Source organism: Acomys minous (genome assembly GCF_964271855.1).
Source record: "Acomys minous genome assembly, chromosome: 11".
In the NCBI taxonomy this organism is placed as follows: Eukaryota; Metazoa; Chordata; class Mammalia; order Rodentia; family Muridae; genus Acomys; species Acomys minous.
In genome coordinates, this window is record NC_140492.1 from 62,060,430 (window position 1) to 62,073,019 (window position 12,590).

At 44.6% G+C, this 12,590-nt stretch overlaps 1 protein-coding gene across 3 annotated transcripts in view; it reads left to right on the forward strand.

Annotated features, from left to right (window-relative positions):
* The window catches only part of ATP13A4 (ATPase 13A4), a 125,727-nt gene that overhangs the window by 98,473 nt on the left and 14,664 nt on the right, over window positions 1–12,590 (forward strand). For 2 of the 3 annotated variants that reach the window (XM_084802632.1, XM_084802633.1), the window contains 6 exons: window positions 391–510; window positions 1,567–1,646; window positions 3,666–3,708; window positions 4,021–4,130; window positions 6,049–6,145; window positions 8,226–8,298. In XM_084802632.1, the coding sequence (XP_084658758.1) occupies window positions 391–510; window positions 1,567–1,646; window positions 3,666–3,708; window positions 4,021–4,130; window positions 6,049–6,145; window positions 8,226–8,298 (523 nt within the window). The remainder of the gene's footprint in view (window positions 1–390; window positions 511–1,566; window positions 1,647–3,665; window positions 3,709–4,020; window positions 4,131–6,048; window positions 6,146–8,225; window positions 8,299–12,590) is intronic. The other variant, XM_084802634.1, reaches the window with a different exon arrangement.

A 12,590-nucleotide genomic window follows, 5' to 3' on the forward strand; every position in this document is an offset into this window, starting at 1 on the left:
ATTTCCATTGTGTCCTTATGAGACAGTATTACTTCTGTTAGGAAATGAAGCCCCAACAAGTTCTCATTTCCGGGAGAGAGTTGTTAAGTTGCAATGCTTCTGTATTTGGCACTTGAAATGAGTGATGCACACTCCTCTCTGGGACCCACAGAGATCACATCAAGATGGGAGTGGGACATGAGTAAAGTGCTCATCTCTTCTCCCCTGGTGGCTACGGTGCATAAACATCAGTCCAGTGCAGAAGCAGTCGTTCTCTGAGGGACCAGGGCTGGAGTGAGATGTACTAAGAAAGACCCTGGTCTAACCTCAGTCCTTTCTGTCAGATATTCTTGGGGTCTTAACCACTCTGTCAATCAGAAGAGCATAGAACAGTTGCACCTTGCTTTGCAGGACAACTACATCAATATCGGGGAAGTCCCAGATAATGGCAGAGAAGGAAGTTACCATTTTGCCCTAAGTGGAAAATCCTTCCATGTTATAAGTCAACATTTCAGCAGCTTACTGCCAAAGGTGAGTTCTAAGAACAAAATGGCATTTCTGTGAGGATGGTGGAAGTGTCACTTACATAGCATGACCCCAAATAGTTTGAGTGTTTGAAATAGATAAAATGCAACGAGCTAGTTCTGCACATCACCAGAGAGGGGAATGTTTTTTGCAAAGTTATTGTTATTTCCTATTGGATTTGAAAATAATAAGCAGGAGGAGTCAACTTTGTACCAGCCCTAGGAAGAGGGGAAGCATGGAGGGTTGGCTTTGGGCAGCTCTGACCATGCTGCCACCCTGAGGGCATTTCACAGTTTAGCAGGAACCCGACAGACAGTGGGACAGAAAGTCAAGCTGGGAGAGGAGAGTACCCTCATGTTTGTGGTAGAAGACCCCTTTTTCCGAAGGACTAAACTTAAGGCTGCTTTTTACAAAAAGTGCATTCACAATAGGCACAAGTAACTCATTTGTAAACAAATGGACTTTGACTAAACACTGAACCAAGTTTACAGCCACCGAGAGCAAGGACCACATTGCTGTCATAGGCAAGAATTGGGAGTGTGGAGAAGGGAACCAATGCAGGATGTCACACCCTCAAACCATCCATGCTCCAAGGCTCCTTAAGTTTAGAAGCTGAGTTTCATAATGGGTCAAGTCCAGGTAGTAAGATCAGGGCACAAATCATCTATATCTCATTGCCTGGTGATTTTATGCAAGGCGTGGATGGTTTCCTGGGAAGCAGTGTGTCCCTGCCTTCTCCTGAGACCTGCTCTGTTTCTTTGTAGTGATTGCTCAGGTTCCATTCATTCAGTTTTCCAAGAAGCTCAAGATTTTTTTAGGATTTTATTCCCTATGGCATCTGGGTTAAATTGCATAACTCACTGTTTTTTTATAAACTATTTTTGTAAATACTTACATCTTGTTTTCACTGGGCTTACTTGGTAACAAAAGCCTCAATGTCCATCTTCAAATACCAAAAAGGTTTCTCATGGGAACACGTTTTTGTCACTCGTGAACATAGCCAGCCAGTGTTCTATGCTTCGTGTGTGACTACCTGCCATAATAAGACTTTGTTTGTTGCAGATCCTGATCAACGGGACCATCTTTGCAAGAATGTCTCCCGGGCAAAAGTCAAGTCTAGTGGAAGAATTCCAGAAACTGGAGTAGGTATTTTGGCCGATGCTGGCATGATGGAGGCATGGCAGTCCAGTTGGGGTGGGAGGGGTTTGAAGTGACGGAGGCTGCAGTAACGGGAATGGAAGAGGCACAACAACTGTGTAGTTGGGTTAGGTCAGTAGCTCTTACCTGGGCAGATGACCGTTGTTGGGAAACTTAGAAAAAGTAGCAATACGGTCCCACACTTTCCAGCTGTACTGACTTAATTTGCTCACATGGGGCTGGGACACAATAATTGTTTTCTTTTAATTTTTTACATATGTTACATCCTGATCAGTTTTCCCTGCCTCCACCCCTACCAGCCCCTCTACCTTTCCTCTTCCTGAGATCCTCCCTCTTCTCTTTCCCTTAAAAAAAAAAAAAAAAGAGCAGGCCTCCCAGGGATGTCAACCAAACATGGTATAACAAACTACAATAACACTAGGCACAAACCCTCATATCAAGCCTGGACGAAGTGACTCAGCAGGAGGAAAGGGATCCCAAGCATAGGCAAAGATGTCAGAGATACCCTCCACTCCCACTGTTGTTAGTCCCTCAAGAATACCACACCATGCAACCATAGCATATATGCAGAGGACTTAGCTCAGGCCCATATAGGGTCCATGATTGTCGCTTTGGTTTCTGGGAGCCCCTATGAGCCCAACGCAGTTAATTCAGAGTCACTTAGTTGATTCTCAGTGGGTTCAGAACACAGCATTTTTGCAAAGCTCCTCACACAAGTCGTTTTTGGATGCAAAGGTAAGAACTCTTGTATGAGAACACAGGGTCACAAAATGGTATGGTGTGAAATGAGACAGGAAGGGTAAGCTGAGCCCAGCCACTGAGGGAACAAGACCTCAGGCCTCATAAGCTCTCATCACAATTTTAATACAGAGAGGTTCATCAAATCCCTCAATATAATATTTTTATGCTAATGCATCTTTTCTATGGTCACTAGGGCACTCCAACACCAAGAGTCTCCATTTACAGATGTCCGGGGTCACCCTTCTGACCACCCATTTCCTGCTAAGGAAACCTCACGCTGGACCAAATCAGTGTGACTCCTACTCTTAACTCCGTCTTCTTAATTACCAGATTTAGTCATTAAAGAAGCCTCTCTACACAGTGAGCCCTGAGTTGGAAACCTCGAATGGTTTCAGAGTAAACTAGTTATCTTAAAGTAGTGCAAAAGCACAGTACAACATGAACCATGAGTACTTGAACTAAGAAACCAACTGTTCATAACCTTAGTCAACAGTTCCAGACAGAAGTGTTCATCCGATCTCAAAATGCCATGCTGAGGCAGATCTCTGCTTTCTTCCTTCCTTTTTTTCTTTTCTTTCTTTCTTCCTTTTTTTTTTTTTTTTTTTTTTTTTTGGACTTTTTCAAGACAGGGTTTCTCTGTGTAGCCTTGGCTGTCCTGGACTTGCCTGGAATTGCTTTGTAGACCAGGCTGGCCTCGAACTCACAGCGATCCACCTGCCTCTGCCTCCCAAGTGCTGGGGTTACAGGCATGTGCCACCAAGCCTGGCTGATCTCTGCTTTCTTTCTTCAGCTCCTGGGCCTGTCATTCATTGTTTTAGCTGAGCGGCCACCTGGACACGGTGCACTTCTTGCAACAGCTGGTGCTTATGATTCTGATGTTACTGGTCACTTTCCACTCTAACATTTGGAATTAAAAGTGCCAAATCGAGGAGGCAAAACCTCAAATCTGATTCCTTGATAAAATCCTGTAACCTCTCAACTATGCACATAGTCAAGAGCACTACTGTTTTTGTGGAGAGGAAAACTGATCTTAATTAGTGAAATGCCTGTGTGGTGGGGAGCGCACTGGTGTGCTGGGTCTCTTGGTCCAGTGTGTGAACTGTACAGTCACACACTGCATTGACCAGTCTCTTAAGGGGAAGGTCCTTACAATAAAATGCTGAAATCCTTAAGTAAGGACGGCTACTATTTCTTTTTAACTAGAGAAAGTTGCTTTATGACTAAACTAGCTTTGATTGCTACAATTCATGTTTCTCTTTTAGCTACTTTGTAGGTATGTGTGGTGACGGAGCCAATGACTGCGGGGTAAGTAGCTGTCAGTGTGGGGTCATAATTTCTCAACAGTACCTGGCATGGATACCACATTCATGGATGGATAAACTAACCCTAAGGACTTGGGAAGGCTTTGATCAAAGGCACAAAATGATTTAAAGGCTACTGTATGTTAAGTAAGGTACAGCTTGGTTCTGGAGGTCCCACCTTCTTGATAGGTGTCCTAGTGCCACCTCCTTAAACGGCAGCCAAAGTAAAGTCGGCGTGGGGAATCACAGGTTGCCTTGGGACTAGCTTCTGTAGATATGTGTGCACATAGGTAATAGACGGACTCTTTGCTTCCAGGCTTTGAAAATGGCTCACGTGGGCATCTCTTTATCAGAGCAGGAGGCATCAGTGGCCTCACCTTTCACTTCCAAAACTCCAAACATTGAATGTGTGCCTCATCTCATCAAGTAAGTAGTCAATTAGCCCAGCGTTGCGTTCTCTTTTGACTTTTGGGTGCAGATAATACTATTCTCCTAGGGGGAGAAAACAGAAGAACTGCATGTAGAACGGGTCCTTTCTATAAAGGCATAAACATTCTCCTCCCTAACGGAGTTATAAATTACTGTTATAAATGTAAGTGGCATAAGTAAATATAAATATAAGTGTAAAATGTTATAAATCACACTGGGAGAAGAGTACCATTTCCAGTATAAGCCACTCACTCTGTAGACCAGGCTGGCATTGAACTCACAGAGATCTGCCTGTCTCTGCTTCCCAAGTGCTGGGATTAAAGTGTGCATCACCACTGCCCGGCCAGGTTGGATCATTTTCAAGGAGTTGTCAGTGCTTTGAGTTGCTTTCCCAGTTATCGTTAGTTTTGACACATCTTCCTGGGAGATTGAGAAAACCCACTTTGCCTTCCTTTGCTCTTGGCTCTTTGTGTTTCCTTAGGGTCCCTTTCTCAGACCCAGTCTTAAAAATCCTTCTGATGCCTTGGTGCCCCCACTGAATTCACCTTCACTCTCTGTTTGTACCGCTGGTACATTTAGCTTGAATATGAAAACAGCATCAAGCCAACCTTGGTCATCACAGATAGCATGTGTTTATAATTTAAAGTGTATTTGATAGCTGATTATACATAAAAAATAGGGTACAGATGGAGGCATGGCTAGTATTTTTTTCTAAAATCAATCAATCAATCAATCAATCAATCAATCAAGATTAGAGAGCATAAGTGATATGCCTATGCTCAGAGACCACAGAGGGCTGGCGATCATGTGCCTTATACAGCATTATACTTTTTCTGCCACACTAATGTAATGGCTTGGCTAGCTTCTCTTATTTATCCAAGCACTTGAGTAAGGGTTGGTTGGGTGGGAACTTAGTGCCAGAATCTAAGAGAGATCAGTAAAGACAACTCTCACGGAGATTCCCTATGCGCTATAGCAAAAATTAAATGGCTAGTGCAAAGAGGTGTTGGCTGCTTCAGACAGTGTCTTGGGCAACCCTCGCTTGAGGGGGTGAGAAATGGGAAACAATTACCTCCTGAGCAGCGCCAGTGACAGCAGCAAGAGCTGTTCTTGAGGATCCTGTCTTGAACTCATAGGAAGTTATTACGTCAGTCATGAGTAAACTAAAGGCCTGGCTCCACCCCCAAATGAAATGGGAAGACGTGGTAATCTACACGGCATCTGTTTTGTGCTTGAATGTGTTATTTGTTCAACACCGGCCAAGAACAGCACAGAGGAGCATGCTCACTGCGTCCAGTCTGTTTAAATCTGAAGCACAGGTGATATTTGAGTGTACACATTATTTTTAGTCCAGTTTTAGGAAAAGTTAGAATTACGGAGGTGGGATTTGGCTCAAACGTTTGCCAAGTTCCGGAAGCGCCTGCTTGAAAATGTTCCCAGACCTTATTTATTGCCCCTAGCTCACAGATGCAGGGACTGAGACCAAGGTAGGCGGAGGGGAGGGTGGGGGAGGGGGGTGGGGGGTGGGAGTGACCTTCCAAATCACATTAACGCATGCGCATGGGGTCTGAGACCGGCTCCAAGGTCCCCTGGCTCTGAGTTCAAGAGCTGAAACAATCCCGTGCGTAATGGATGAAATAACTGTGAATCGGAGTCCATTGCCGGGTCAAGGCTGTGGACACTGGCCCGGAACTGCTCTTTCCTGAACAACCAGCCGTGTAATAGCTCCCACTGGCTCAAAGCTGCCCACAGTTTGAGTCAAGCTGTCATATATAACCCGAAATCTGGCTTTTTATTTTAATTATTTTATTTTTTTTGTGGTTGTCATTGTCCTAAGTTCAGGTTTAAAAAGCGCAGAATAGCAGGCGGCCCTCCTCGTTTTCCTTACTCCCTCTTTATTCCTTTTCTCACACAGGGAAGGCCGTGCGGCTCTGGTTACATCCTTCTGCATGTTTAAGTACATGGCCCTGTACAGCATGATTCAGTACGTGGGTGTTCTCCTGCTCTACTGGGTATGACCTGGGACCAAGCCTCCTTTAGTGAGAACTAAAGCCGGTGGTTGTTCACTCGATGAAAACAGGATGTTTGTGCACCAAGGACCCTTCTAAAAAGTGTCCCCAGGGGTTCGCAAAAATAAGTCAGGACTAGACAGACCTGCAGGACAAGCTGTGGCTCTCTCCTATAGAAACACATCATCAAGTGATAACTGAGGAACAGAATTTAATTTTTATTTTCGTTCTCACGGTCGCTTTCACCCTGGTATCTGCTTCCCAATCCTGTTCGTTAAAGAGTGGAGTCTAGTACTGGCGCTGTGCTTGATAACTGGTGTTCTAGCTTGATTCTCTTTTACTGTGATAAAGGAGGGGACCGAAAGCAACTTAGGGGAGGACGGGGTTTCTTTGGATTATAGGTTGCTGTCCATCACTGAAGGGAGAAAATACAGTAACTCTAGGCAGAAGTGTGAAGCAGAAACCAGTGGGGGAACACTGATGACTGGCCTGCTTCCCCTGGCTTGCTCAGCTACGTTACTTACATAGCCTAGTCCTGCCTGTCCAGGGATGGCACAGCCCACCGTAGCCTGGGCCTTCCTCTATCAGTTAACGATCAAGAAAACGTCCCATTGACGTGTCCACGGGCTGGTCTGATGGAGGTAATTCTTCAGCTGAGGTTCCCTTTCCCAGGTACGTCAAGTTGACAACCAACAGTGGCCATCATAGAAAACTTCCCATTGGTACTTCAGGCGTGTAAACATGGAGCTACCCACCTGGCAGGGAAGAAATGTACTGTAGCAAACATACATACATACATACATACATACATACATACATACATACACACACACACAGGAGCTGCAAATACCCAAGAACATAGATAATTTTAAGAAATGGGGAAAAAGAAATAGGCGGTACCAAGGTTTGCATATACCCCCAAATTCAATTTAGTAAAATTAATTTAGTGGTACGTTTGCCCGATTTAAGTGTTTTATCAGTTGTGTTTCACATGTAGATATTAACAGTCACGAGAACTTAGCAGTTGGCTTCCAAGTGTAGATAAGCTGGCATAGCTCTCATTCTCTGAATATGCAGATCTGAAAACTGGTGAATTAGGATATAAAAATACATGCATGGTGTGGTGGCTCTTATGATTTAACAGGATATAAAATGAGAACAGGCGTCACGTGTGTGTGTGTATGTGTGTGTGTGTGTGTGTGTGTGTGTGTGTGTGTGTATGTGTGTGTGTGTGAATTTGGTGTGTGAGCTCATTCTCCAACACCAAGGACGGGGGTCGTCCCTGCTGATGTCTTACCTTGGCTCCTCTTGTCTGCTCTCTCCTGGGTTCAAGTTCTTAGTCTCACTGCCTTCAGGCAGCTTTTCAGACTCTCTGATATGGGCGGGCGCTAGAGGTTAAGTTTTATGTGGGAATTTGATCCTATTTCTTTTTTGGAATCCCAATAGCTTATTACCCTCAGAAGTGTACCTCAATATGGCATACCATGATCTCCTTTCCACTCATGTGCGAGAGCAAGGAAGCAACATTCCTAAAGTCAGAGGCTTGAACACTCTTTTGCAAGAACAGCAAGGCAATTTATTAAAAACATATCACAGCTCACCTAACAACTCCCAAGATAGACGTTATGAACTCAGGGGCTCCGACTTTCCATCAGTGAAGACTGTGGAAGACTACCAAACAGCTGTCACGTGTGACGACTAGGGATGCGTGGTTTATTGGGCCAGACCAAGCCCACATTTTCTGTTAGTCATCAGAAAAGGGACGAGTCAGATCCAGCAGGCGTTCCCTTCAGCACTGGGTATCTCTGATGAAGGGGACCCTGCCGGGGGAGCACACATAGGAAGCTGTTTTGGAGCTAGAAGGTTTCACAGACGTGGGTCTTGCTCCCCCACCTCCACCCCGCAACAATCACCCCCCCACTCACCAACCCCAAACAGGGCCTGAAACCATGCCATGTCCTCAGTAAGCTGCTTGAGAAATTAAAATTGTAAAGAGACACATAATGCAAATCTTGTTAAACTCCATCCATAAGCTTGTCGTTTTTTTTTTTTTTTTTAAATCTGCTTTCCTTTTTGTTTCCAGGAGACAAACAGCCTTTCAAATTACCAGTTTCTATTCCAGGATCTGGCCATCACGACTCTTATTGGTGTAACAAGTAAGAACTTTAAACCTCCCTTCTGGGAGGTGTTTCTCCTGCTGCCTTCCCTCCACCCCAGGAAGGTTTGTTTGTGGGCAGCAGGCATGTCCCCTGCCTTAGTCCCACAGACAGAGGGCAGGGCCACAGAATACTCAATTCCGTTGAAGGAAAAAACGTTCACAAAGGGGGTGGGGGGGAAATGAGCTTTTTGCCTCTTCCACAAAAGATGCAGCTTCCATAAATGGGCACTAATCAACAAGAGTGAAAAAGCCCCTGGGAAATTGGAAGTGGCTTTAGTTTGCTTTCCAGTGTAGGTGTGGTTGAAATGAGCTCCACTTGTAGAGCAATGGAGGTCATCTTTCTGACCCCCAAATTGCAGCCTCTCGGCATGGAAAGTGGCACGTACGGGCGATCCTGCCATTAGGACTCCTGCATCCCACCTTTCTAATGAGTCTGCTGATTATCTCCCACATGGGGGAAATTGTCAACATATGAATGTATTTTCTAGCTATTTTAGGCTTGCGGCAAAGCTGAGACAAAGGTACAGAGATTTCCTTTGTACCTTTCCTCGGCTGAGTGCACACAGCTGCCCCTATCAGCAGTCCCAGCCCTGCTACAAAGATCATAGCTGGGCTCTACTCCTCCTCTCAAACTCCCTGGGTTTGCACACGTGTCAGGTGACAGGTATCAGTACGCTACCCTACAGAATGTTTACCCCTAGGTGTTTTGTACTCTGTTTGTTCTCCCCTCCCCCAAACTTCTGACAACCACTGTGGTCTTTTAACTGTCTCTGCACCTTTCTGAAAACTTCTGCAGTTGGAATTATGTAGTCAGCAGGCCTTTTCAGATCAGCCTCTTTCATACCGTAATGTTATACACTCGCGGTTTCTACGCACCTTACTTTGGTGTTGCCCTCTTTAGCATACTGAACGTATTTCTCTATCCACCTACTGAAGGGTATCCTGGCTGCTTTCAAGTTTTAAAAGCGTAAGGATAAAATTGCTTTGAACATCTGTGTTCAGGGTTTTGCGTGAACACAGGTTTTCAATTCCAGGGCCCACTCTGCAAGTTCAGCAGCGATACCCCGTATGAGCCACTGTGCACATAACTAACTCAGTACAACGATATGGATCCTTCATTGTCTCTTTCACATGTGCTGTGGTCCTGCTTTTATGCCCTTTCTCCCATAGTTTTAACAGCTCTCATGACAATTCAGTCTAAAATCATGTTCAGAAATGCAGAAGACCACGCTCAGGTGTCGCCACGTCCCCTGCCTGCCGCTGGGGAAGTCCTCCATGCCTCTCTTGCCATCAATAGCAACGGCCACTTCTTCCGAAGCTGCGGGACTCTCAACACCGCCTTCTTTCCTCAAAAGAGTTCTTTCTTTTCGCTTGAATGATACCACACTCTTGTGAATTCATCTACCACTTAAGTGATGCAGCACCTAGCTCTTTCTTTTCTTATCTCCTTAAAGCCCGTTCTCGGAGCATCTCGACATCAGTGTGCACCCTCTCTCTAAGGGAAGTCACCTAGTCACATGACTTTTAAAAAAATCATCCCTGTGTGATGAATCTCTGGTTACATCTGCCGATGAGATGATTATTTGGAGCGCTGGAACAGCTCTGCCTATTTAACAGGGCCCACACGTGACGTGGCTGGGCCAAAGTCTTAATTCTGCCAGACAGAGTTATGTGAACTTACTGAGTGGCTTGTTTGTGCTACTTAGCCTTTAGGTTAAGTCAGTGAAACAAAGTGAAGGGAAGCAAACCTATCCTTTTCCTTACACATCTTGCAGTCTATGAGACAGCGGTACTAACCTCCCTCCCCCAATTGTTCAAATAAACGACCTGTAGTCCTGGGATTTTTCTCTATTCTTCAATCTTAATGTCTAATGCATATGACGTCCTCGTAATGGTTCGGATAGGAATGGCCCCCTTAGCCTTATATATTTGAATGCTTGGTCATCCTGGAACCGCGTTACTTGCGAGAGATTAGGAGGTGTGGCCTTGTTGGAGTAGGTGTGGCTTTGTTGAGGTAGGTGTGGCCTTGTTGGAGTAGGTGTGGCCTCGTTGGAGTAGGTGTGGCTTTGTTGGAGTAGATGTGGCTTTGTTGAGGTAGGTGTGGCCTTGTTGGAGTAGGTGTGGCTTTGTTGAGGTAGGTGTGGCCTTGTTGGAGGAAGTGGTCACTCAGATGGCTTTGAGATTTCAAAAGCCCAACCCAGGCCCAATGTCACTTTCCTTTTGCTGCCTGTGGATCCGGATGTAGAACTCTCTCTAGCACCGTGTCTACCTGTGTGCTGCTGTCCCCACCACGATGCTAATGGACTAAACCTCTGAAACTGTAAGGCAGCCCCAAAGAAATGCTTCCCTTTATAAGAGTTGCTGGGGTCAGGGTATTTCTTCATAGCAATAGATCACTGACTAGGACGTTCCCTATTGGCTCTGTCTCCAATCACATCCCAATTCCTTTCCTGCCATTGCCAGATAACCACTGTCACCTCTGGTTGCGTGGGCCAGGCCACCATGGCCTTCATAATTGATCCGGCTTTTATTCTTGCTGCCAACCCCACTTATCCTTTAAAAAGGTTACACAGGAAGTTCCAGATTGCTCTAAAATATTTCTGTACAAACTGTCTCTGATAGTTCCATTTACCTTTCCCACAATATAGTTTTTGTTAAAAATGTAGACGTTATGGCGTCACTCTCTTGCTTAACATACTCCAGTGGGGTCTGGCAAGATGGGTCAGCAGGTAGAAAGATATTTGCCTTGCAAGCCTGAAGACTTGTGTTCAGTTCCTGACACCCATATGAAAGAAACTACTCCATATTTGCCTTCTCATCACACATGCAGTGACACCTGCTCTCCTACTACGATAATACTAGTAAACAAAATGCAAACCAAAACCGTTAGTAACTTCCTATCCCATGAAATCCCAATTGCCCATGCCTGGAGTCCTGCCTGCATCAACGCTGCCTCTGATCATATGACTGGCTCCGTGCATCTTTCAGGCTGGTGGTTCCACTTTTTGGGCATGGTCAAATGGTCACCACAGCACTTCACATGACTTCAGCTTTTCCTCATCACTCAAGTCTCAGCTAAAATATCACTCCCTTTAAGTAGTGACTAAGACAATCAGTCTCTGCCATGTAGCCCTGCTTTATTTTTCACATTACTTTTCCATAATTGGACATTATGATTCTGTCTTTATTTTGATTAATTTTTTTTTACCTGCTTCCCTCCTCTGTGTGTTGTTTGAGAAAAAAGACAATGTTTGTTTTGGTCACTGCTGTGTTACCTTTAACAATGGCTGGCACAGGTCAGCAGCTGATTGGCATCTTCTGGGTGACATGGAAGAATACTTTTGGGCAGTCTCTACAGCTATTGGACCTTTACTTCACGTGGAACCAATGCTGTCTCGGTGCTTTCACTCATCCCTGGGTGTGACGTTCAGAATGACATCAAACAGCCTGACCTCTCTTTCCCCAAACCTATTCATGGTCCCTTGGAAATTTTTTTCATCTATATTGTGATTGTTTGACATTATTTAGTAAACAACTAGAGTGATGGTTCTCAACCTGTGAGTCACGACCCCTTTGGGTGTCCAAGGGTCCTTTTACCGGGGTCACCTGAGACCATCAGAAAACATGGATATTTATATTGTGATTCTTCACAATAACATAATTACAGTTATGATGTGGCAATGGAGTAATTTATGGTTTGGAGTCACCACAACATGAAGAATTCAGAGAAACCACTCCTATCTTTTTCCTTATCTTTTTCATCAGAGGTAATGTTTACTGGGCTAAATACATGAGCTTTTCTCTATCTTCTACTAAATAACTCTATCGTTTTCTTCCTTCCTTCCTTCCTTCCTTTCTTTCTTTTTAAAAAAGATTTATTTATTTATTATTATGTATACAGCACTCTGCTTGCATGTACTCCTGCAAGCCAGAAGAGGGTGCCATATCACATTACAGATGATTATGAGCCACCATGTGGTTGCTGGGAACTGAACTCAGGACCTTTGGAAGAGCAGGCAGCGCTCTTAACCACTGAGCCATCTCTCCAGCCCCTCGTTTTCTAATTAAATAGGATTGAACATAATCTAAAATCTGTTCCTTATAAAAGGAGCTAGGCAAGCTCATCCTTGCATTCAGCATTTTAGGTGCTCTGATGCATTTCTTCCAGTCTTTTATATAAACCAAGCATTTGAATTATGCTTCTCAATGGTTGTACATCAGAATTTGTTGTTTCGAGACTGGTTAGTGCTGTATGAACCAAGCTGCCTTCAAATTTGTAATTCTTCTGTG